At 42.0% G+C, this 24,538-nt stretch overlaps 1 protein-coding gene and 1 non-coding gene across 2 annotated transcripts in view; both read right to left on the bottom strand.

Moving 5' to 3' along the window:
- Positions 1-5,514, bottom strand: part of LOC138734710 (uncharacterized) — a 44,288-nt gene extending 38,774 nt beyond the window's left edge. The window contains exons 1-2 of the mRNA XM_069882506.1: positions 5,419-5,514; positions 529-1,997 (exon numbers count right to left, since the gene is read on the bottom strand). Of these exons, the coding sequence (XP_069738607.1) occupies positions 529-1,997 (1,469 nt within the window). The 5' untranslated portion in view covers positions 5,419-5,514. The remainder of the gene's footprint in view (positions 1-528; positions 1,998-5,418) is intronic.
- Positions 5,515-9,160: 3,646 nt separating this feature from the next.
- TRNAN-GUU (transfer RNA asparagine (anticodon GUU)) lies at positions 9,161-9,234 on the bottom strand. Its single transcript has one exon. It is a non-coding gene; the product is annotated as a tRNA-Asn (tRNA).
- Between the last annotated feature and the right edge of the window lie 15,304 nt (positions 9,235-24,538).

Raw genomic sequence — 24,538 nt, 5'->3', positions numbered from 1 at the left:
CTACTTTAAAAGCATTGCTTGCAACATTGTTTCAAGAAATACATTAGAAATAACAGCGCACAATTGTTTCTACATTCAGCTACATATATTAACTCTTTAACTCTTCCATTCTGAAGAGGGAACTCTTGGGAAGACTTCTGCATGAGCATAAAAAAGTAATTCTGGTTCAAACCAATGCTACAGATTTGACAGAGGATTTTTTTTAAATGAAGGAAGTTAAGAATAAAAACAATAAGAGGCAGACCATCACATCGTAGTATACCTAAAAGTTTCATAATAAATGATTATGCAATTTAATGGATACAGAACATTTTAGATTTAGCACAAACCAGATCCTGCTCACCAAAACTCTAAAGAAAGCCCAAGGAAATCTTTTTAATATTTACTGTCATCTCTCCTCATTAAGTAAAAATTACTGCATCTTAACAGCCTAATACCAAAGTCTGCAAAGTGCTTACAGATTTAAAACAAAACAATCTTAAAAATTGTGATTTGAATAAGCATCTCAAGCTTTAAGTCTTTACTTACCGAGAAAGTGTTGATTTTCCTGAACCAGGCAGGCCTCTTAAGATTAGGAGGAATTTATCTGAAGAACCAAATCTTTCTTCAGGTAACTGCAAGGAAGAAAAGCTGTCCATTCCTTCTGTATTGTCAGCTTTTGGATCCTTCCAACACTCTTTTCTGGTTTCACAGAAACCATTATTTTGGAGTCTGTTCTGGTCATTATTTTGGAGTTCATACTGGTCATTATTTCCATTCCTGAAGACCTGAGTAGTATGGATATCAATATGACCAGCATAGTTGGTACTTTGATCAAGCAATGGACCGTGACAGTTGATATCACTATTTCCATGGCAACCATGATATTTTTTGCAAGGAAGTTCACCATTCTGAGAAGCGAGAGCATTTGTTTCTTGCAGTGGGGAATTAAGTATCTGAAAATGTGATTGATGGTTGTTGAATCTAGGAGGATGAGGTCCCTGAGGTCCTATGAAAGAGCCAGCTGACTGCCAAGCAGGTCTGAATTCAGGCACTGAACAGTTCCAGTATTTAGAATCTACTTGTCCATTAAAGGTATTTTCAGTTTTCCAGACACCTGTTTCCACAACAAACTGCTGTTCGTTGCTGGCCTTCTGACTGTTCTGTTCCCCAAAGAAACGCTGTCCATTCTCATAAAACAGTTGTGGGCTGCCCAACAACACACACTGATAATCCTCTTGTGAGGTTTGACTACAGTTATATGGAGAGTATTGCTCCTGAGAAGTTTCAGTTTCTTTTTCCCCAAAATTAGTATCCAAATTTTCATTTTCCAGCTGGTGAATTTCTTTATAGAATTGGTCCAGTTCATCATCTATTTCTGGTACAGCAGAAGTCGTCTGCATTTTATTTGCCTCCTTTCTTTCAGCACTCTTTTCATGCAGTTCATTCTGATCTCCCTTGCTGCTTCTATGTTCATTGCAACTGCCAGCTTCATCCTGTTTGTTACTTTCAGCAGGCTTGTAAATAGGTCCAATAAATTCTTTGCTTGTAAAAAAATCCTCATCTGATGCATTTCTGTTTACTGAGAATGATGTACTGCCATTTCTAATATTATCTTCACCACCATTATTTTTAATAAGAAGATCTCTTTTTTCTTCAACTTCGGTGTCATTTACTGATGCAAATTGAGAATTTACATTCTGCACAGTTTCTGAATCAATTGGCTGTCCAAGCACTGTATTATATTCAGGAAGCACTTCATTCAGTGTTCCTGATGCACCAGCAGGTATTTTCTCTTGCTTCTGCATTTCATACTGCTCTTGGTTATCTGAGGCATGCGCTGGTATTAAACCATTTGACATTCTCTCAGTGTTCACTTCCTCTTGAATACCTTGGTTACCATCATCGGATAGCTTCTTGTAAGCCCCTTCTGTTGACTTCATTTTTTTAGAACATGGTTCAATTGTTATTTCATCCTGACGCTCCAAGAGCCTTACGCTACTTTCAGCATGAAGCATCTTAGAATAAAAAATAATACATTATCAGTGTGCACATTTTTAAAGTAAAGTATGAAAAAGCAGAAGTTTTTCAGGCCTATTATATGCATCCTCCATAGTCACAACTAAAATGTGTTCAATGAGAAGAAAAGCAGAACTACTTCACTACTTCACCTACTGGAAGTCTTGTTTAAACAAAATTGCTACATTACTGCACATCTTTAGCAAAGAAACACATTAGTGCTGTACTAATCCATCAGTCATATTTTATGATGTATCTTACATAATTTACAAATCACACTTTTTAAAATGTGAATATTTGAAAAACTACATCAGCAACTCCTGTTCTCTACTGACCTATACCAATCTGCCGAGTGCTATAAATCTCTTCCAGTATAAACATGTGCCAAAACCCAATGCACTAACCAACGCCGGACATCACAACTAACATGACCAACAAATAAACAAATACTTCTATCACAGGGATTATTTTCTGTGATACAAACTGAACTCAACTAATTCATTTAATTCTAATCAAAAAGATGCTGGATGGCATTTAAATTTGGTACAGTCAAATAAGACTTAAAATTAAATCTGCAATCTGTTATTATGTTTCTCGTTTTGGAAAATCTAAATAACTTGGTTAAGAACCAAGACCACTTGGTTGCATGTTTTCTTAGAATAAAAACAAAAAAGCAATCCCTGTCCCAAACAGATTGCCATCTCAGAATGAGCCAGTAAAGTTCCAGAAAGATTCAGAGAGATGACAGCAATTAAAGCCAAAGTAAGATGGCATTGAACACTGTGACATGCAGTCACACCACTATCCAACTATTATTTGGATGTTGCTTTGTATTCCTGAGATCTAGACAGAATGCAACAAAAAACAATAATCACTTTACAACAAATCAAGTGCCAAGTAGTTTATTCAGCATATCCCGACTCCCATATCAAACAAGAAAGAATTTTTCCTACTAGAGGCTTTAATCTACCATTTTATGTGAACATTTCAACTTTCTAGGAATAAATATTAATAAAATATCCCATGCTTTTCATTCTGGACAAGAAATGAAGGGGTTTTTTTAATTTATCCTAAAAGAAACCGTAGCATTAAAGGAGATTGGTAAGTATCATCTCATGTTCATGTGCAAAACTCACATGAAAAGGTGTTATTCTGGGCACTTTCCCATGTAATATCCAAAGAAAGAGAATTCTGCCACCCTCAGTATCAAAATGTCTGAACCAAAGACGTTTTACTGCTTTCATTTGACTTTACTACATGGAAGACAGCACTAATGTCAGAAGCAGGAGAAATGTGGCCATGTAACTATCATTCCTTCCTCAGAGGTGGTTAGACAATGTTGTGGGTACTATGGTCTTTCCTTCTCACAAGAAATACAGATTTTATGCTTACCTTCAGCTCCTCAATTCCTTCTCCTAAATTAGAAAGAGAGTATGAGACTACATGAATCAGTGGACTCGACCCCCTATCTATCAAAAACCATTACTCTATGTCCACTCAAGAACAGGACCGAGAAAATAACAGAGTTGCTTTATTAGTTTCTACTTCTCATATGTCTTCTGGGATGGTGTTTAAGCAGGGCCCATATTCTGATGTGGAATGAAAATGGAGCACATAAACAGTTGCGGCACAACTCCATCTCCAATGATGGAGGATGCTGCTCTGTGACTGTTCAACACAGAAACACCCTTTCTTGCTAATCCTTCACAGACTTTCTCTGACTATCCTCTGGGACAGTGAAGTTGCATGTGAAAGCATCCCCACCTGCATTCTTTGTCAGGGACAAAGTATGTACTGAGAAAGTGCAGTCTATGTGACTGCCTTGATTCTTGAATGGGACACGCACAGGTGCGTCATATTTCTGCAAAGAACTGGTTGTGAACGTTCAGCCTGAGCCGGCACACGTGAGTCACCAGCCTGGTGCTTGCAACGCAGAATTACCACTTTAACTAATCTGTCAAACATGCAGAAGGCTCAATTAAGGCCTAAGCTCCATTTGTATGATAAATTTCCAAATGGAAAAAGGCACCACACGCGACAGAACTTGCAAAAAGGGGGAACCAATTGGCTTTGCTTGCCTGACCACCTGTTTCTGGGATGGAGGTGACAAAGCACGCAGGCCAGCGTCCCTCGCACAGAGCCAGACAGCAGGTACTGCTCCTGCACAGGGTGCCACTGCCAGGAGTGAGGTGCCTGAGGCAGGGGCCAGGAGCCACAATCCCAGCTCTGGGTAGGGGGGTTGGCCACTACCTGCCGCCCCGCGCCCCAGTGCGAGGCACTCTCTCCCCACAACCCGGGCTAAGGCATTCAGCCTCCTCCCCACAGCCAGGTGTGAGGCACGCTTTCCTTGCCCCAAATCCCCCACCCCACACCTTGGAGGCCAATGGGAGACCTTGTCACAGCCTACAACTGCCTGAAAGGAGGTTGTAGAGACTTGGGTTAGTCTCTTCTCCCAAGTGACAGGCGATAGGACGAGAGGGAATGGCCCCAAGCTGCACCAGGGAGGTTCAGATTGGACATTAGGAAATATTTCTTAGAATCATAGAATGATAGTTTGGGTTGGAAGTGACCTTTAAGACCATCCAGTTCCAACCCCCCTGCCATGGGCAGGCACATCTCACTGGATCAGGCTGCCCAAGGCCCCATCCAACCTGTCCTTGAACACCTCCAGGGATGGGGCAGCAACAGCTTCCCTGGGCACTCGTGCCAGTGCCTCACCACCCTCATCGTGAAGAAACTCCTCCTCAAGTCCAGTCTAAATCGGCCCCTCTCCAGTTTATACGCATTCCCCCTAGTCCTATCACCACAATCATTTATGACCAGTCCCTCCCCAGCTTTCCTGCAGCCTCTTCAGGTACTGGAAGGTCACTATAAGATCTCCTTGGAGCCTTTTCTTCTCCAGGCTGAACAAGCCAAACTCTCTCACCCTACCCTCATATGAAGGTGCTCCAGCCCTCAGATCATCCTTGTAGCCTCCTCTGCATCTGTTCCAACAGCTCCATATCCTTCTTATGCTGAGGATTCCAGAACTGGACACACTACTGCAGGTGGGATCTCACAAGAGAGGAATAGAGGGCCAGAGGAGAGGAACAGAGGGGATTCTTCATCAAAAGGGTAATTGGGCACTGGACCAGGCTGCCCTGGGAGGTGGTTGAGTCTCCATCCCTGGAGGTGTTTAACAGAAGAGAAGACAAGGTGCTCAGGGATATGGTTTAGCAGAGGACAGGTACGGTTGAACTCAAAGGTCTTTTCCAACCAAAGCTCTTTTCTATGTGTAAGGCACCCCCTATCCCCCCCTGCCTCAGCCCCGGCTCCCGCGCCAGCACCGCCCCCAACATCCTTCCTCCGGCCCCCCGCCCCACAAGCCGGATCCGAATGGCCAGGCAGAAGCCGAAGCTGAATCTGAAGCGGCAGCCGAACCTGAAGCCGAAGCCGCAGCCACACGCGGATGAAGGGATCAACCTCAGGGCAGAGGGTCCCGCCGCCTCGGTGACCAGCGGGGCAGCGGAACCCCGGCACCCCTCGCTCCCAAAATGGCGCCGCCTCCCTCCGCCGTTATGGGACCTGTAGTTCTCTTCGCAGCGCACCGGACTACAACTCCCAGCATGCCTCGGGGCCGGGGTTGTGGCGGGAAGGCTTTGAGGCAGGGCGGGAGCTGGGGGGAGGGTGGATTTTAGGGTGCTTTACAGTCCTCGGGGATTTATCTCAGCGTGTGGGTTTGTTCGCGGCCTGTGCGGCAGGGGTGGAAGCCGTCCGCATGGCTTCCTGCCGTCGGAGACTGCAGTACAATCGACACGCTTATTTCATAGAATCATGGAATTAAAGATCATCCTGCCGTGGGCAGGGACACCTCCCAGCAGACCAGGCTGCCCAAAGCCCCATCCAACCTGGCCTTGAACACCTCCAGGGGTGGGGCAGCCACAGCTTCCCTGGGCAACCTGTGCCACCCTCATTGTGAAGAATTTCTTCCTAATGTCTAAATTCCCTAAATCAGCACTAAAACATCTGGTGTTTTGTTCTTGGTGGGAAGAAACATCTCAGCTACTTGTGAGAAACACTCGTTTGCTGGTAAAATTTTGAAAATGAGAAAGTCTTTGAAGCAAAGATGATAATTCTATTTTACAGTTCAGCGCCGAATCGGATGCCCTTGTAAAAAAGGCATGCCGTCTTACAAAAGCAGTGGGTATATAGACTAGTTTTAGACAAAAGAACCGTGTAAATCCTCAAAGAATGTTTATTTTTTTAGGTTATCCAACCATGTCTGGAGACTTCCTTCAGGTTATCTCCTGATCTAAAGCAGCTACATCTTACAAGACAAGCACATCAATAAATTATTGCAACTCTAAGAGAGTGTTTGTCCTTTCAGGTTATTCATCCATGTCTGGAGATTTTCTGTTATCTCTTGATATAAAACAGATTTATATTACAAGATAATTAAACATACAAACAAGCTGCAGCAGAACTTATCAATTAACTCTCACATACTGAAAACAGGGCTGAAGCTCCAGCCGGCTGCCTGGTGTGTGTTCCCACTGGGTTTTCTGCTGCCCTGCTCCGTCCCTCGGCTGCGCCTGTGCCGTGTCTGGACCTGGGTTGCTGCAGTTTGGTCCACCCTCCATAAAGCTTTGGATGGTTATGTTTAGGTTGGGGGTTTTTTTAATAATAAAGTAAACTTGGCCAGTATCTTCTGCCTAGATGTTAGGCCTGTCAATATTAATTTGAATAAAGTGTTAATATTTTGGCCCTAACCTCAAAGGAGAACATTTGTTGTAATTAGTTACATATGTCCCTGCGTTGGACTAACTCACTCTGACCGCTGTGTTAAGGATAAAATATTTTCTTCTGCAGAATTTTAAGAATGCTAACATTTATTTTAAATAGTATACTGATTTTTGTGTAGGAATGACAAAGAAAGGTTTTAGAGGTTTTCAAGCCCAGGTTGAATGAGGCCTTGAGCAACTTCATCTAGTGGAAAGTGTCGCTGCCCATGGCGGGGAGAGGGGTGGAACGTCCCTTCCAACCCAAGCCATTCTATGATTTTATGAAGATTATGAAGTTCTGGTGAGAAATGACCCCAATGTAAGAGCTGCCCAGGCTTCCAAGATGTGTATTGTACTCCGTACACAAACCTGCAACTTTTCCATGCAGCACAGAGTATATTTTTTCCATTATGTGTCTACATTCTGTTTTTCAAATCTTGTGGTATTATGCAAAGCAAAACACATTTTTCCGAAGGAACAATCCTACCACAATAATTCTCCAGTTCTCATTAGTAAGCACAACAGTTCCTGTAAGTGATGTGCCCATTGCAACTATTTGTAACATCTGTACTTTCAGATGACCTGAATAAACGAGGAATATTTTAATGTTTATATAACTTATAAAGTCTCTGAAATTAGTTTATTTGTTATACAAGGTACAAAGAAAATAGTGGTTGTTGTTCCAGTTACCCCTGCCACAAAAACATAGCCTCTTTTCCTGTGCCAGATGATAACCTTGTTTTGTTGGAAGGTACGAATATGTCTTTGGTAGCATTTTAATTCAGATCCGAAGTGAGCATTTGAAGTGAATCTCCTGATTCCTCCCATTTATGTAATTTAAAAGGTACTGAAGTATATATTGTATGAATGCCACAACTTTAGCATCAAATACTTCTGCATATTGATTTGCCCTTAAAGGCACTGCAGTAGTTGTGTAGATGTTCCTTGCAACGCAACCAGACCTGGGAAATCTGTGTACAGGTTTTTCTAAGAAGTAAGGGTGGCATAATTTAGTCACTTCGTTCCAAACTGTAAAAACGGTATGTGAATTCTCCTGGAAGACAGGAGGAGTCCTCTGTTTAGGCATGGCCTTGCTGTGGCTTTGGGGACTGAATTTTGTACCATATTTTGGAATCCACTGTCAAAGAGACAAACTCTAAAGGTATTTTGAAGTAAACAAAAATGCAGAGGAAACTGGTAATTTCTGCTGTACGGAGTTCTTTCAGGAAGGAAAATAGGAAATGTCATAAAGAACTGACCTTTGCTACAAATAACATAACAACAATGTGGAGACATAAAATAAACAAAAGAGAATATTATTGCAAGTTGATTCAGTATTTCTAACACAAATATTTTTGGATATACAAAGGGATACACAGCTTTATTCTTCTACACTTTTTCATGACATTATTTAAAGATAATAAGGCTAGTCCTTAATTTTAATCTGAAAAGTATTTTGCAATCAAGATTCTTGACTTCTTGGAGAATTCTTTTCTAACAGTAATGCTATTAGTTATTTAATCCCAAGGAAAAAACCTGTTTTCCATTTGAAATAATTATTTGATCCCCTACACAGGCCAAATCATGAAACATCTAAGTTAACCATTTAGAGAGAGTAAGGGTGTACTGCACATGGACCTTCTGAAGGTAGCATCTGGAGATCAAAGCTCTGAAGTGCTTCACGTTGTATATCTAGTAATTGCCTCAGATGTATTTCATTTTGGGAGTTCTCCCAGTACTTGGGTACCTAATTAAGTAAGCCATGTTACAACTGACAATACATTAATGTAATTTTTTCAGCCTCAGTGAGAGGGTAAGAATGTACTTTCCTTGATGATACTACAGCTGCTACAGATCCCATATGGGAAGTTGTACTTATTTGAGATAAAGCTAAAAAAAATATTCCTTCAGAATCCCCATGCCATACTAGATGATAAAAGAATTTCCATCAGAAAAAGTAGCAGGAGAAACTGATAGGGCAGATAATAGTGTAGGGTAGATAGCGTCCAAGGAGCTGAACACTGTAACGGTGAAAATCTTTACAAAGAAGCATTAACAGATTGTGGGTTTGTCTTTATTTGCAGAGAAGCCTGAATTTTATAACTTCTTTTTTTTTTCATATGTTTATAAATTTGTTTAGAACTCTAACATGCATGAGGTAGAACTCTAACATGTACCTCTGCTATATGTCACCTAAATCCTGTAATGTACAAAATTCACCTATGATTTTGGTGGAAACTTCTCATAGAAGTAAAAGTATAGAATCACAGAATGAATGGTTTGGGTTGGAAGAGACCTTAAAGATCAGCCAGTTCCAACCCCCCTGCCATGGGCAGGGGTGCCTCCCACTAGACCAGGCTGCTCCAGGCCCCATCCAACCTGGCCTTGAAAAGATGATGCCCCGTCCCTGGGTGGGCTTGAACCACCAGCCTTTCGGTTAACAGCCGAACGCGCTAACCGATTGCGCCACAGAGACCTGGTGAGGAGTATTTTATATAAGAGTATAATAATGTCATTGCACAGGCTACAAATTATGAAAAGTTATCTCTTCTGGTGTTCCTTGACATTTATGCCGTATCTTTCATGTTAGTCAATGAAATGATGGCTTTAACTGATCTAAGAAAAGAGTAAAAGGAAAATTTTTGACTTTATATAATCAGATTTTGATTTAGTTTCCCAAGTGTCTTCTAAGTTTAAGTTGATTTGAACATTACAGATAGCATCACAATTTGTATGCATAGGGTAGTAAATAAAGTTCTATGAAAAAAGATTGATTTTGACATTATGTAACTTGAAGGTTTGAACTTGCAAATAGAGCATTTTCTCTAAGTAGTTTTTGCATTTGATTTCCTTAATTAAAAAGGGAAGATGGCAAGTGTCCCGTTTGGAGGATCATCCTGATTCCCACTTAGTTTACTGGTATAGTTGATGGTTTAGATCCATGGCAGAGATCACTTGTAGTAAATAAAGCAGTTAGCATCAGACTGCTCTCGTCTGCATGGGCCCAATTTCAGGTTTGTAGAAAAAAAATGCCTCAAGGTGCAATTTCAAATTGTAACTAAACCACACTAAAACTAAGCTACTGTCAGAAAAGATGCTTCTGCTACTTCCTTCCCACAAATGGAGATGCCTCCTCTCGTAATAGCTTTTGTTCTTTTTTGACCTTTTTTTTCCTACCCAGTGTGACTACTGGTCTCTTCCTTGCCTCCACTGTTCCTTTCCAATACAATCTTGCTTCTTTCCTGGTTCCCATTACACCTTTACATTCTGTAGTCCTCTATTGCTACCTACTACTAATGCTGTTCTTTTCCCCCCTTCCCTCCCTTTCCATTTTATTCAGGGTGTTTTCTTCCACCTGGTTTTTATCACTCTCCCCTTTCCTGCAAAAGACTAAAGTGCTGCCTTTATCCTCTCCTGCAAGTCTGGAATGCAACATCCTGGTGGCATCCATTTGCTGAGGGAGAAGTACAGAGAACACATACATTCTCTGCAGAGAGAGAGGTACGCTGTTTGGGTACACTGTAACGGCAGCAGGAAGAGGAATGTGCTTCAAATTTCTCAAGTTCCTATTTCATCAAAAGGGCAGGACTCAATATTTTTAATAAAAACATTATACTATTCCTTTCTGTGAGGAAAGATTTCCCTAACATTTTTTTCTAGAAACCTTTTAGATAAAACTTCCCAAAATAACTCAGCATGACGAAGGTTGCCAGTGTGAAAAATATTAACTCAAAAAATATTAACTTAAAAAATTAAATGTTGGCAAAATAATAAGTGCCCGTATTCGACCTTTTAATAGAAAAGATTGGCAAATTTAAGATAGTCAGAAGGATGAGACTCCATCTGTAATAACGAGAAAAAAAAATCAAGATAAAAATTCATCAGGCACAAGTTGAGATTGGCTTTTATGCTTAAGGGTTAATAGGCAATAACAGCTCATTTACTTAAATCTTATGGTCTGATCTTGTTATCAGACTTGATGTAGAAGAGTACTCTTTCTACTTCTCATAAAACTGTTCTTCTAATAACACTGCATTTGAGTTCAAGAGGACTAGTTACATACTTATATTTAATCATGCCTCTTTTGAAGGGTTAATCACCTTGGGTCTTAATTTGCCTTGCCATTCTCTAATCCACTAAATCTTATATGAAAAAGTGAGGCTTCAAGGTGATTTGGGAAATACATGAAATGTTCGTGCATAATTCCTTGAATTTAAATCAAACTATATCTAGAAACAAATTTTGGTAACATTAGGAGAAGTGATTTACTCAAGCAAGTAGAAATGTTGCTTATCAAGTGGTTTTCTGAAACTTTTATATGGCAAAGTCGTATACTGATATGTAAATGTTCCATCAATGTTTCAGTCATAAAAATCCAGTAACATTTTTTACTCATTGATTTCCACAAATAAAGTGGAGTTGTTTTATTTTCAAATTTCAGCTTGAGAATTAGCTTAGGAATTACAGTTTTGATTAAGTTATATCTTTTTACCACAAATATATCCCTACCACCTGCTGGTTATGGGAGATAGGAGTATTTTTTTATATACACAACAGACTGTAGTAAATGACGTTTAAGCTCTGAATAGCTTAGTATTTCTTTTGACTATGATATAAGTAGTTTGTAATTTCAATATTGTTATTTGATTCCCTTGCAGTGTAGGGTGAAGCCTTTTGAAGAAAAAAATGTTGGGGAGAAAAGGAACATTGAGTTAGTTTATTTTGGAAGTTCTTGAAACCTTTGTTTTATTTTTTTTTAGCTGAAATCTGCATGATAAGTAGATCTTTTTCTTGATGGTAAAGCACCTGTTCTGTGAGTTACATCTCAAGCATTGTAGCAAAACAGAACTAAGAAAAATGGTAAGACTTAATTTTTAAGGCAGAGTGCTTTAGAAAATATAACAACTGCTGGCTACAGCAAAGCTGAGCTTATAGGTTGTGAAATATTAGGGGAAGGCAGACCTCAAAACCCCAATTATGAACAATTCATGCACTTCAAAGTAGAGCACGTGGAGTTTCTGGAAAGTGACACTCAAGGTGAAAGTCCAGGCACCACTAGATAGTCTGCAAGAATATCTAAATAGCAGCTAAAGCTTACCTAAAAATGGAGGAGTCTGAGTTTAATGCGTTCAGCAGATTTAAATTCAAAGGGACTTTATAATAAGTAGCTTTAAATAGAGGGCAGACAGGGGAATGGTAAAAGCAAAAAGTATGAGTAGGAGAAAAATCACATCAGACAGAACAGCTGAGAAATGCCCAGTATTTTACACAGCACAATAGGTTTAATTGTTTAGTGCTTAACATACTGATCACGGTTTAAGTGAGAGGAAAAGAGAAGATGAAATACTACAGAAGTTTAATGCAATGTGCCTAACCATGGCAACGCTGACATCCCCACTGTTTTGTAGAATACTTGTTCATTTTAACTACTCAGCAGTTACTTGAAGATATTTTTATTTGAATACTGTAAGTTTAACAACTGAGATGCTCACCTGTCAGATACAACTTATATTAAAAAATTCTTAAATGTTCTTCCCATTTTGTCATACTAACAGCATTGCTTAAGAATGTATAAGTTACACACTCTCTTGTCCCACATCTCAATTAAAGATGGAGAGCATTTAAATCAATTAAAGTTATCTCAGAGGATAAACTGATTTAATTCACTGACAACCTGAGCTAATCACCAGGGAAAGGAAGACTGCTGGTACAGACTCCCAAAATACTAATTCTCAGCTGTCTTACCTGTCAGCAAGGCACTAAGGGAAGAACAATTTTTTCCCCTCACTACTGTGACTTTTTCGATGCTGGCTACCATAGGTTATACTAGTATTTAGTTGTAGGAATGCACTGTGCAAATAGCTGAGTGATGAGTGGCCAGCAAGAAGACTCCATGTTATTTAGCAATGAAAAAACTGTTAAGCAACAGTAGAATGAGAAAAAACAAACCAAAACCTAACAACAATCTGGTGTTAGGAGCCTTAAAGGTTTGTGTATTAATATGCCTTCTAACACTCCTGACAGGCAGAGACAGCAAGATTGGTAGATTCGTTTGGCTAAAGCATAAAAGTTGCACTGGTTGGTAGTGAAATAAACACCATCACTTCCTGATGGCAATAAAGAGGCAGAATCTGTTTCAGAACATTAATAATCTAAATAACTGGGTTTTTTTCTGTGGTTACTGCATCATGAAACATATTGCTCTCTTCCTATACGTGTCTCCAAAAAGATACTGGCCTCGTAAGGATTCTGTCTGAAGAAGAGAGGTCAGATATAAAGATGTATCTACAGCTGACTTACGGTGGCATGTTTTGGGACAGGGCAAGAGTTTTTATTTTAATAGAAACACATACTTTAGTTGGTCATATAATCTTAGCAGTGCCCTACTGTTTTCTGTCTAGCCTGATCTAGTGGGATGTCTCTGCCCATGGCAGGGGGTTGGAACCAGATGATGTTTAAGGTCCCTTCCAACCCAAACTATTCTATGATTCTATGATTTAATGAAGAGAGCAGATGAGTAGGTAGAGTGAAAGGCATGAAGTCATTAAGTACTATATGATATTTCACAAAAAAAAAAATTACAAGAGATGACGATGTGTTACTTTTCAGTGTAATTCCTGCATTCCTTACCCTGAAAAGGAACATATCATCATCTCTTGTAATTTTTTTCTTTTTTTTTGTGAAATATCAAATAGTACTTAATGACTCTTTATCTCACCATGAGACAGATGCAGATAAGTAGTTTTGGTAGTGTAAGGCTTGTTAGCACTAAGATTAAAGCAGGACTTATTAAACTTTAGAATTAATATTGCACATGTACTAAAGCTAGTAGCTTCTGTCTTATTCACTGTCTTATTCAGCTGCTCGATTTTGTTTACAAGGAGACAGTGTGGGAAACAGCACTCACAGAGACAGTAAGAGTCTAAAAATTCCAGTCATCTTAAGTCACTGTTTCCATGTGGCTTCCTTGCAAATTACCTCAGACATATGAGATACTAAAATTAGTTGTGAAGTTAACTTGTGTTCATAATAATTCCAACCATTTAGTTGAAGAGCCAACACCAATAAATGAACTATTTTTTCTTTCTATGAGACAAGTAATTACACTTGCAAGTCAAAGGTGTATGTAGGACCCCTACATGGCAACCCCCCTTTCAGTGTGAAGGGCTTGGTGTATAAATGATATGTATTTAATTTGAATTGTTTTTCTACTAAAATATTTTTGATACAATTGTTCAAGAGTTGTAATTATAAGAGAAACAAACAGAAGGGAAAGGTGTGGAAATTCTGTGCTGGTGGAAAGAAGTCCAGAAGGACTCACAAAACAGAATGGGTAAAAAGATGGCAGATAGGCTTTAAAGTAGATCAGTGTAAGGTAAAGCATATAATTACCCGTCAATCCTGGAAGCTTAAACTCACAAAACTATTACCAGCTCTTTGAAATATTTGGCTAAAAACTGCAGCAGTAGCCAAAATCCCCTACTAAACAACAGAGATGTAAGACATCATTAGGAGGAGTACTGAGAGCAAGACAGAAGGTGGTTTGCTGCTTTGTGGGAAACCTTGATGCATTCATCTCTTTAGTACAAGGTACAGTTCTGGTCTGCAAGGACACAACAAAGTTAAAGAAGGTAAAGAAGGTATCAAGAAAGCTGACTAAAATGATCCAAGGGGAGAGATCCACAGTCTTACAAGGGACTAGAAGGATTTGGATTCCGATTGTGAGAAGATAAGGCTGAGCAGCATATGATGAAATCTATAAGAAGGCCCTTTTTAAGGTGAATGCAGAAATAGCGTTCTTGACACAATGGGTACTCTGGAACCTGCTGGCTAAGTAGAAAATACACAGTGTCAGGAGGTTCAAAAGGGATTAGACACATTAGTGGACAACAGCTCTATAAATGGATTCTAAAGGGAATAGATAGGTAGGTACCATCCATGTACAAACCAAACATACTGTATCCCTGTTACAGCAACTGTAGATGCCAGGAGTGTATGATGGATGACAGAAAGTAAGCAGGTCTCCCTAAATACTGTCTCCTTTGCTATTATTCTTGTTTTATACAGAGAAATACTACCACCTCAAATTTTGCATTTAAGTTCCCTTTGTTTGGGGGGAATTGCAGGGACCAGCAAACTGGAAATGTAAGCTATGGGTTTCACTCTGGGAAACTGTTGCTGATGTTGGTGCTGCTGCTGGTTACCGAATAGGGGGTAGGTAGACTATCGGTTGGACTCAGAAGGTCATTATCATTGTTGAGAAGATTCTGTGTATTTCTAAGGTACAGAACTACCCTTGTCACTGCAGTCTGCTATTTCCACACGTTGTTTCTACAGACAGAAAGCTGTGAGAAGAATACTGCTGTGTGGGATGCTCTTTGACTGGGGTGTTCATCATTGACATTTGAACACTGAGATACAAGCAGTCTCTTCAATGCACACATTCAGTGTAAAAGATCTGTTGTACTGGCTTTCTCTGTGTGCCATGCGGTAAGCACGCTATTTATTTTGTGTGAATATTTTGAATCTTTCTCAAGTATACTATTTCTGTAACATACATTTATCCTTACTTTTGCCTGCATTTTCAGGAGGTAGTAAAACTGGCAAAACCAAGTCTGCTTACAGCCATCAGTGCCCTGTGAGATGTGACATTTCTTCTGAGGGAGACTGGGTCTACCCTTGGGAACATAGTCCATGCTGGCAAAGATTGCACAATGTGTCTCTTTTCTTTTAGGATTTCACTGAAAAGGGACTGGGTACTTGTTAATCCCTCCTGTAGGTAGAATATTGGCTCCTAACACTTTCCAAATGAACTTGATGCAATTAACCTCATGAAAGCCAAGTGCAAGGTCCCACACCTGGGTAGGAGGAATCCCAAGGCACAATTACAGGCTGAGCGGAGAATGGATTGAGAATAGCTCTGAAGAGAAGGACTTGGGGGTGCTGGTGGATAAGAAGCTCAACATGAGCTGGCAATGTGTGCTCGCAGCCTGAAAGCCAACTGCATCCTGCATCAGAAGAAGCGTGACCAGCAGGTCAAGCGAGGTGATTCTGCCCCTTTACTCGATTATCGTGAGACGTCACCTGGAGCCCTACGTTCTGGAGTCCTCAGCACAGGACGGACATGGATCTGTTAGAGTGAGTCCAGAGGAGGGCCACAAAGAGGATCAGAGGGCTGCAGCATCCCCCGTATGAGGACAGGCTGAGAGAGCTGGACTTGTTTAGCCTAGAGAAGAGAAGGCTATAGAATTTTTATTTTTTTTCTGTGAGTGGTGAGGCACTGGCATAGATTGCCCAGAAAAGTTGCGGCTGCCCCATCCCTGGAGGTGTTCAAGGCCGGGCTGGATGGGGCTTTGAGCAGCCTGATCCAGGGGGACAGGGGGTTTGGCCATGGATGACCTGTAAGGTCCCTTCCTACCCAAACCGTTCCGTGCTCCCGCGGTGACAGTGTTACCTTCCGAGGAGACCCTGCCCCGCCGGCCCCGGCGCTGGGAGCCGCTCCGCGCTGCTGGCGCCCCCGTGCGGGACCCGCGCGCCACTGCGGGCAGCCCCGGCGGGACCGGGCGGGGAGCGGCGCCTCGAAACGTCCCGTGCTGGTGTCCGAGAGCCTCGGGGGCTGCGGAGAGGCCTCGGTTACGGAGCACCTTGTGCTGCTCCTCGAAGCCTTCACCGCTCCAGGCGTCCCGACTGGAGCTCCTGTGACCTGCTCTAAGTGTCCCGACTGGAGCTCCTGTGACCTGCTCTAAGTGTCCCGACTGGAGCTCCTGTGACTGGCTCCAGGGCTTCTGACAGGAGCTCCTGTGACCTGCTCTAAGTGTCCCGACTGGAGCTCCTGTGACCGGCTCCAGGGCTTCTGACAGGAGCTCCTGTGACCTGCTCTAACTGTCCCGACTGGAGCTCCTGTGACCTGCTCTAAGCGTCCCGACTGGAGCTCCTGTGACTGCTCCAGGGCTTCTGACAGGAGCTCCAGTGACCGGCTCCATCAATAAAACAGAGCACCGTATTTGTGTATGGCACACAGCAGCAGTGTTGTTGCTTTCACAGTTAGACAGCTGGGTTTGCAGCTTGGATAGATAGATGGGTGTTAAACTTCGCTGCTGGTTTGTAAGCACTGCCCGCCGCCCCCAGCCACATGCAAGTGTTCCGCAGGAAAAGATGTGTTCCCCAACCTAGATCTTATATCTTGGTAAGGTCAGACAGATGGCAACAGGAGGATCAAGGGGAAATTGTTTGACCTGCGCCAAAAAAGCTTAGCCTTGACTGCAAGAGCTGGGTCCTTCCCAGTAACAGGCAATATAATAGTGCCAGATGACGTGTTCCTCTCTTTTCTGCCTGTGCAGGAATAGTTGTGTACTTAGGAAGAGCAGGACTAGGGTAACTCACCCAGAAACATAAACATGGGGAATTTTGGGCCTAAAAATTGGGTTTTTTTTACATAATAGTCTGGGCAATTTATCCTGGTAGGACTGGTGTAGCCTTCATTAGAAGATTAGGATACTTAACTCCATTTAAAACTGGAAGGAATATAAAGCTGGTTCCAATGTGTGAGCAAGTTCAGAAAGCTTGAGGAAATGTGTTTTAAGATGTAAAACACTCATTACAATGTTTTGGCTAACATGCTGTTTAAATAGGTTTCTCCCAGTGGATGAATCCCTGGATGTGTTTCAGCAGATCCGCCGAGTATGATTTACGTTTTTAAAATCATACCGATTTATGCTTTTTTTTAAGTCGTACTGCTCTACACACTTCCATTTTCTCCTGATGTGTCATTCACAGATGCAGCACTTTATCTGTAGCAGTCAGAAGAAATTACATCACTTCTCTGTTTGCCTTTTCCTGTAAGGGCGCCCCCGAAACTCTTGCAAACCCAAAAGGGTTCGATGAGCCATTCCTGCTCCTTCTCCCACGACTTACTGTTTTACAATAATCCTGTAATGATATGCGTTGCTTGGGGGAAATGCCTACTTCACAGAATCATAGAATCATGGCATAGTTTGGGTTGGAAGGGACCTTAAAGACCATTTAAAGACCACGGGCAGGGGCATCCCAATGGATCAGGGTGCTCAAAGCCCCATCCAAGCTGTCCTTGAGGACCTCCGGGGATGGGGCAGCCACAGCTTCTCTGGGACACCCACGCCAGTGCCTCACCGCCCTCATCATGAAGAAATTACTCCTTACATCTAGCCTAAAGCCGCCCCTGTCCCTCTCGCGGCCGGGAGTTCCTCTCTCCGCTACCTGCCCGGTTCTCCTGGGTCCGGGAGGCTCGAAGAGAAACGTCCATCAAAACTTTATACGATCTCTGGGTCGGACCGTTCGCTCCTGCTGCTGGTTTGTTAGCGGGACGCGGGGCTTCCAGCGGAGCCAACTGGATTTCTGGGAGATCTCCATCTCCCCTCCGCGCTCTCCGGTCCCGCGCGCGCCGCAGCCGCAGGGAGGACGCGGGGCCCCGCGCCGCGGCGCTCGGAGCCCCCGCGTTTAGCGGGAGCTGGGAGGGCCGGTCCCGCGGCGCGAACGCGCGTAGTGGGGGAGCGACTCGTGTCCGTCCGTCCGTCCTACACCCCCTCTCCGCGCGGGGCCGGCAGGGGGCGCTGCTGCCCCGCTCTGGCCGCGCTCGCGCCCCTCGGCGTCTCCATTGGAGCAGCCGGAGACGAGTTGGCGCCATTTTGAAGCGGAGCGGGGGGACCGGGGCGAGCTGCGGAAGGGGAGGGGGCGGCAGGCGATTGGCTGCGGCGGCGGCGGCTCCTCTCCCAGCGCGGAGCGGCGGCGGCGGCGCGGAGCGGACCCGCCTGGCACCGGCGGCGAAGAGCGGCGGCGGGGTGAGGAGGCGGCTCCGCTCCATTTTCCCTTGGCGGGGACCGAGCGGGGCGGCGGGGAACCCCTTCCCATCCCCCTCGCGTCCCCCTCGCGGGGCTCCCCTCCCCCTTCCCCCGTGGCGGATTGAATCTGCCGCCCACCGTTCCCTCGAGGGGGTGTGTGACCTTGGCTGGGGGGCGTGGGGTCGCCCCCCCACCCCCTTCCTTGCCGTGGGGAGCGATCGCGGCTGCCCCCGCGCCCCTCACCGTCCCCTCGCGGCGCGATGCGGGGCTCCCGCCCCCTCCCCGCCCGGACCGCTCTCTCCGCTCCGCGCTCTGCCGGGGACCTGGGGGTGCTGGCTCCCTACTTGTGCGAGCCCATTTCTTTCATGCTGGCTGCTTCCCTCCCCCTTCCCCCTCTTGCTCCCCCGTTCTTTCCCTTCCTTCTTGGACCCCTTCTTTTCTCCCCCCCTTCTTTTTTTTTCTTCCCTTCTTTTCTCTCCCCCCACCTCCCCCCCTTCTTTTTTTTCTTTTTCCCTCCCCCTTTGCATGAGGTTCTGTGAGAAAGCGCTCGGGAAGGACCGGGGTGGGGGGGGAAGGGGGGCTGTTTGCCGCCGCCTGGTAGATGGAAAACTATGAATTTTGCATCTGAATCGCCAGATGGAGAATGGCTAATTTATAGGTTATGTATTGTTTACGTTGAGAGCCTCTGGTCGGGAATCTGGGTCTGTAACTTCATCCGGCTGCAAATAAATCACTATTTGTTCTTCAAAACAAATCAACAATTAATGACAGTGAACAATCCTGGAAAATTAAACTGCAGCAGTCTAACTCCTACAGAGCTGGATTTCGTTGTCCAAGCCTTAATTCTGACTTTTACATTTGCTTCCTGCACAGTTGCTTGCTGAGAGCTGCAGTTATTTTGTTAGGCGTTCGGTTTTCCTATTTAGCACAACTGCTGAAGTATTCTCGTGTTGGTCTTTTGTTTTGTGCTCGCAGGGTAGGTGCTTGGGCTGTAACTGATTTTGCTTTGCTTTGGAGGGAATAGAAGGAGTGTTGAAAATTGGAGTGGCTTTGTAGTTGAAAGCGAGTGTCAAATCACATTTTGGGAAGGAGATAAGGTGACATGCATTCCTTCAGGTTTCTTCCTTCCAAACTAGTGGAATTGTTCAGCTTTCAGATGATAGAAATTTTGTTGGGTATGCCTTGTATGTAATATAGATGCGCTCTAAACATTATATTTATTTGTGCCAAGTAATACCTGAAAAAGATGTGAAACCTCCGCATGTATGCTATGCTCAGACCACCCTAAAAAAACCCCAGAGTGACAGGCAATCAGGTAAAGATCATCTAACAGAGGTGCACGTATCGTGTTCATCGCTGGCGTTTGGAAGCATGCACTACTGGAGAAAGTAGTTCAGTACTTCAGTACTTGCATGACATCTTGTGTCTGTGTTCGAGGCAAGGTTGTGCTGTATTACTGTGAGGTGGAGGGAATGTGGTGTGATTGTGTGTGTTGTGTATTGTTTGTTTGGGGTTTTTTATGTAGTTCTTATGCAGTAGTATTTGCCTGTGTGTCTCTTGCATTCCCTTTACTAGTTGCTGTGCAGACTGGAAACTAGTTTGGTTTTTGATGAAACAGCTAAATAAGTAAAACTAAAATGGGAAATCAGAAGTGTATAACACTTGTACGCTTTTTTTCTTCTATGCTATATAAGTATTGGATTTAGACTGTATCTAGGAAGCTTACTTATGGACTTAAATTGAACAGGTCAGCTAAGTCATTATTGAGCTGTAATTAAAAATATAAAAACCAACAGTCACTGTTAGCATTTGGAAAAGCATAGTAATGAAATATGGGCATGACCTCAGGCATTATCCATTTTTTGGATCTAGAACAAGAGGCTCTGTTGCCTCCAGTAGACCAAAAGAGATGCGCATTCTTTTGGGTTATATTGTTCTTTACCAGGGTCTCATGTTATGCTCTTTTCCTTCTCTCTTTCTTTCTTCAGTCAGACAGTTTATAGTCCCACAGAAGAGTAGGAGATTGTATAGGTATGTGCAGGAGTCTTTTTAGTAAGGGTTTTCATTTAAAGTTTTTTAGAATAAGTGTTTTTTCTTTAAGCTTGAGTTTGGAAGAGGTGACAAAGGCTACTTGTTGCACAAGGAGAATTTTCATGGGAGCAGTGAATCAGAAAATGTGAACCTGAACAGTAAAAGCATGCAAAGCAGGAAATGGAGTATAATATAATACTGCGACTCATTATTTTTCCCTACCAATTTCATTCCAATATCCCTTTCCCTTGATATTACTTAGTCCACATACATACCTTCCTCTTTCTTCACCTGGTCTTTCCCCCGGCCTTCAGACGAGTTCCTTTAGTAGAACTAAAAGTAGGTCTGATGTGTGGCACTGACAAGTGGTAAGATAGCATATCATACTCTTAACAAGTTTCTAAAGTTATGGTTATTTTATTCTTAGCACAGAATGTCAGTACTGCAACTTAAAATGATATTTGGAAACTGAGGAAACTTTTTTTTTTTTTTTAAAGGATGTGTTAGTGTGACAGTTCTAGGTGGTTAAGTGCTATATTGAATTGCCAGATTTGTTGACCCTTTAGACTACCTGAACAGCATTGACAGATCCTGAAAGGAATAGTGTGCAGGCTTTTAAAGAATTGCAAAATGCATGCTTTTTAAAAAAGATATCTTTCCATGCACTCAGAGGTCAAACATCTAAAAGTTAAGTCTGTGCATGTATGTAGATTACGTACCTATTGTTCTTTCATTTGTGACGTATTCAGTTGAATGTTGTCTTATAGAAAACTTGATGGTTTATTTTTTCCAGCATAGTTCTGATACTTCAGTAAAATATATCCAAAGTGCACTGTGTGAATGAAAATAAACTTTGATATTTTAGCAAGTTAGTGGTTTATTTCAAAAACTCTTTGGAACATTTTGCATTCCACAATAAATATTCTCTTAATGTGAATATTTACTGTAACACATCTAACTTGAAACAATTCCATGAAATATAACTAATATTTAAACTTCTTTTTTAGAATCAACATGTTAACGCCTCCACTCTTTCTTAAAGATTATTACTGTCTGTCTCTGCATATACTGCTTTTCAGCCTTTCCTTTCATTTTGAAGGTCTTCCCCAAGTTAAAAATGTTATGTATTGTAAGCTCTGAAGTAGGTTCTGGGGATTAAGACATCAATTACTTTGTCCTCGTCTGAGAAATTTACTCTTTTCACATCCCACCTCAAACACTGGAAAAACTTTCTGTGTCATTCTGCGTGTTTTTATGCTGCCTGATCGTCAGCTCTGTTATTCCAGCTCATGACAACTTTCGTATTAATATGATTCAAGAAATAATAATAAAAAAATGCTGTACCTCCTTGGGAACAGATGGGCATGTTTGTACTAATCATATTGTGTCTGCCACCATTTATATGGTAGTACCGTAACCAGGGATCAGAACCCCATCTGGGGTTTTATAATTTAGACCCTGTTCTTTAAAGATCGCTTCCAGACAATGCTAACTATGTGTACTTTTTTTTCTCTGACTTAATTAGAAATCCTGGTGGATGCTTCCACTGCTGAAATGAGATGCTTCACTTGCATACTTTTTAATGTTAATGGACAAAAACAGACATGAAGTTAGCAGTCAAAACTGTTAGTGTCCTAATTGGTTCCATCGTATAGTCACCTAAACTACATTTTGTAGCTCTTTTAGAGGGCTAGATTCAGCTAAAACTTTATTGTTAATCACTTAGGAAGTAACTGTTGATTGAGGCTTTCCACCTTTTGAGTAAATATATCCAGTAGTTGTCTACAGCATTTGTCAAAGCAGCCTTTGGTTCTCTCTGATACACCCCCAGTGAATCCACATTGTCACTCAGTTCAACATCAAGAATCTTGGAAAGGAGGGGATGGGGAAGAAAAAAAAAAAAGACCTTTAAAAAGCCAAATAATTTACCCATGCTGTGTGCGATTGTACTGCTTATGAGGAGGTCTGAAGAAAGATGTGCTTCAAAACTTAATGTAATCTTTGGGCCACCTTGTGTTTGAGTGTTGCACGCCTGTTAGTACTGGTTTGTTAGTTGGATGTAAGGTTTCAGTGTATACAGCTGGATTACTGGGGAAGTCTTTGGCAGTGCATATGTTAGGTTTCTGTTCTTAACCAAAAAGAATTGAGATGAGTTGTTAATTATGAGAATTGAGCGGAAGATACCTCATGGAAACTTTTTATTATGCTCAGGGATTTTTTTTCCTTCTGCATCTGCCTACTTAAAATTTGAAAGGGTTTTCTTGGGGAAGATCTACAGGGGTGTCTGGGCAGCGTATTGTTAGGTGTTATAGTGTCTCTGATTATTGTTTTGTTATTTGACAGTTCAGTGTGAAGCATTGTGTGCATCTTCCTCTACAGAGAAGCAAAGTGGATGGAAGCACTTTTTGTGCCATCAGTTTGTGAAAGCGTTTGTGTGGGACACTGCCTGTGGATGCTCCATGTGCCACCCAGTGCTTTTCGTAGGCCTAAGGGAGACAAAATTGGGGATGCTTGTTTTGTGGTATATAATAAAGTTTGCATTGGGTTTTCTTCCTCTGAGAGTATAAACTAGTCAGAATAAGGCTCTGTAACATCTTGCTTTCCTGTTTTTTTTGAAAACTGAAGAACAAATTGCTAAGGGGCGTGGTTTACTGTTTGATAGGAATGGTTGGACTCGATGATCCGGTGGGTCTCTTCCAACCTGGTTATTCTATGATTCTATGAAATAAATGCAATGGCAAATTCTTCTGAAGATTTGTGAAGGAGTTTTTCAGAGAGATAGCAAGTAGGAGATGCATCTCTTTCCACTTGCCTATCTTAGCTTATGCAGTCCATAGTTCTTAGAAGCATTTCTGTAGATCAGGGAATTAAGAACAGAGATTTTCATACGTATGCTATTTTTGGTAACAGATATTCTGTGCTCATTTTAAATGACTGGTATGTCTGTGCTTTGAGAACTTGAAACATTTCGAAAGTCTTCCCCAAGTTACAAATGTTGCCTACAGTAAGCTCTCCATCAGGTTTTTCTTAGGGTGTTATATGTGAGCACATTTAGAGTAACTTTTTATTTCTCCTTGGGTCCATTGTCCCCTTAATCTTCCATATCACATACAAAAATGCCTTAACACAGTATTTAGATTGCAATTTCTTTCCAAAATAGGAAACAATTTTAATTTCTGTCCTGGTAAATACATGTTATGATAGTGATTAAAGACAGTGAAGACTGTGATTTTTATATATATGTATTTTCAACTTGTTGTATTTAGGAATTAGAGCTGTGTATTGAAGTTGGCTGACATATTTTCTGAAAGCTGGAAAATGTGAAGTGAATTGACAGGGTTATGTGGGAAGAGGAAGCATATCTAGTGATCTGGGTGATTGAATGTCACTTTGGAATACTGGAATTCTTTTCTTCTGTCAGTTTTTTGTAATGCCAGATAAGTCTATTTAAACCAAACTTTCCACAAGAGCTTATTAGTAGTGCATTGATTTCTTGGGAGAGAGGATCTAGACCCTGACTACTTCTGTGTGGCTCAACGGAAGGTTCAGTTTCAGACACAGTGCTGGATAACATGGCATACCTTAAAAGCTGTGCCCTAACTTTCTCTAACTGTGCAGGCAAAATAGGTGGATAGTTCTTAAATTTCAGTCTGTAACTTGGTTTACTCATCTATACAATGGGGAAAATACCCATTCTTATAGAAAATTTTGTGAAAGAGTTGTGAAAACAAGTTAATTTTTATGGTACGCTGGCATGTTACAATGGTGAGTCCTGTACAGAAGCCCAGTAGGAAATTAAGTCTCTTCAGAGCATGGCTAAAATTGGGTGTAATAAGGGACACACATTAAATTACAAGGAGCAAAGCTGAGTAGCTTCTTTGCTTTGAATGAAAAAGAAATTCTGTGGTGTGGAAAAATGTAGCGAAGGATCAG

The sequence above is a fragment of the Phaenicophaeus curvirostris genome, chromosome 1 (assembly GCF_032191515.1).
Source record: "Phaenicophaeus curvirostris isolate KB17595 chromosome 1, BPBGC_Pcur_1.0, whole genome shotgun sequence".
Taxonomy (NCBI): Eukaryota; Metazoa; Chordata; class Aves; order Cuculiformes; family Cuculidae; genus Phaenicophaeus; species Phaenicophaeus curvirostris.
This window is presented reverse-complemented; position numbering and strand designations above follow the sequence as displayed.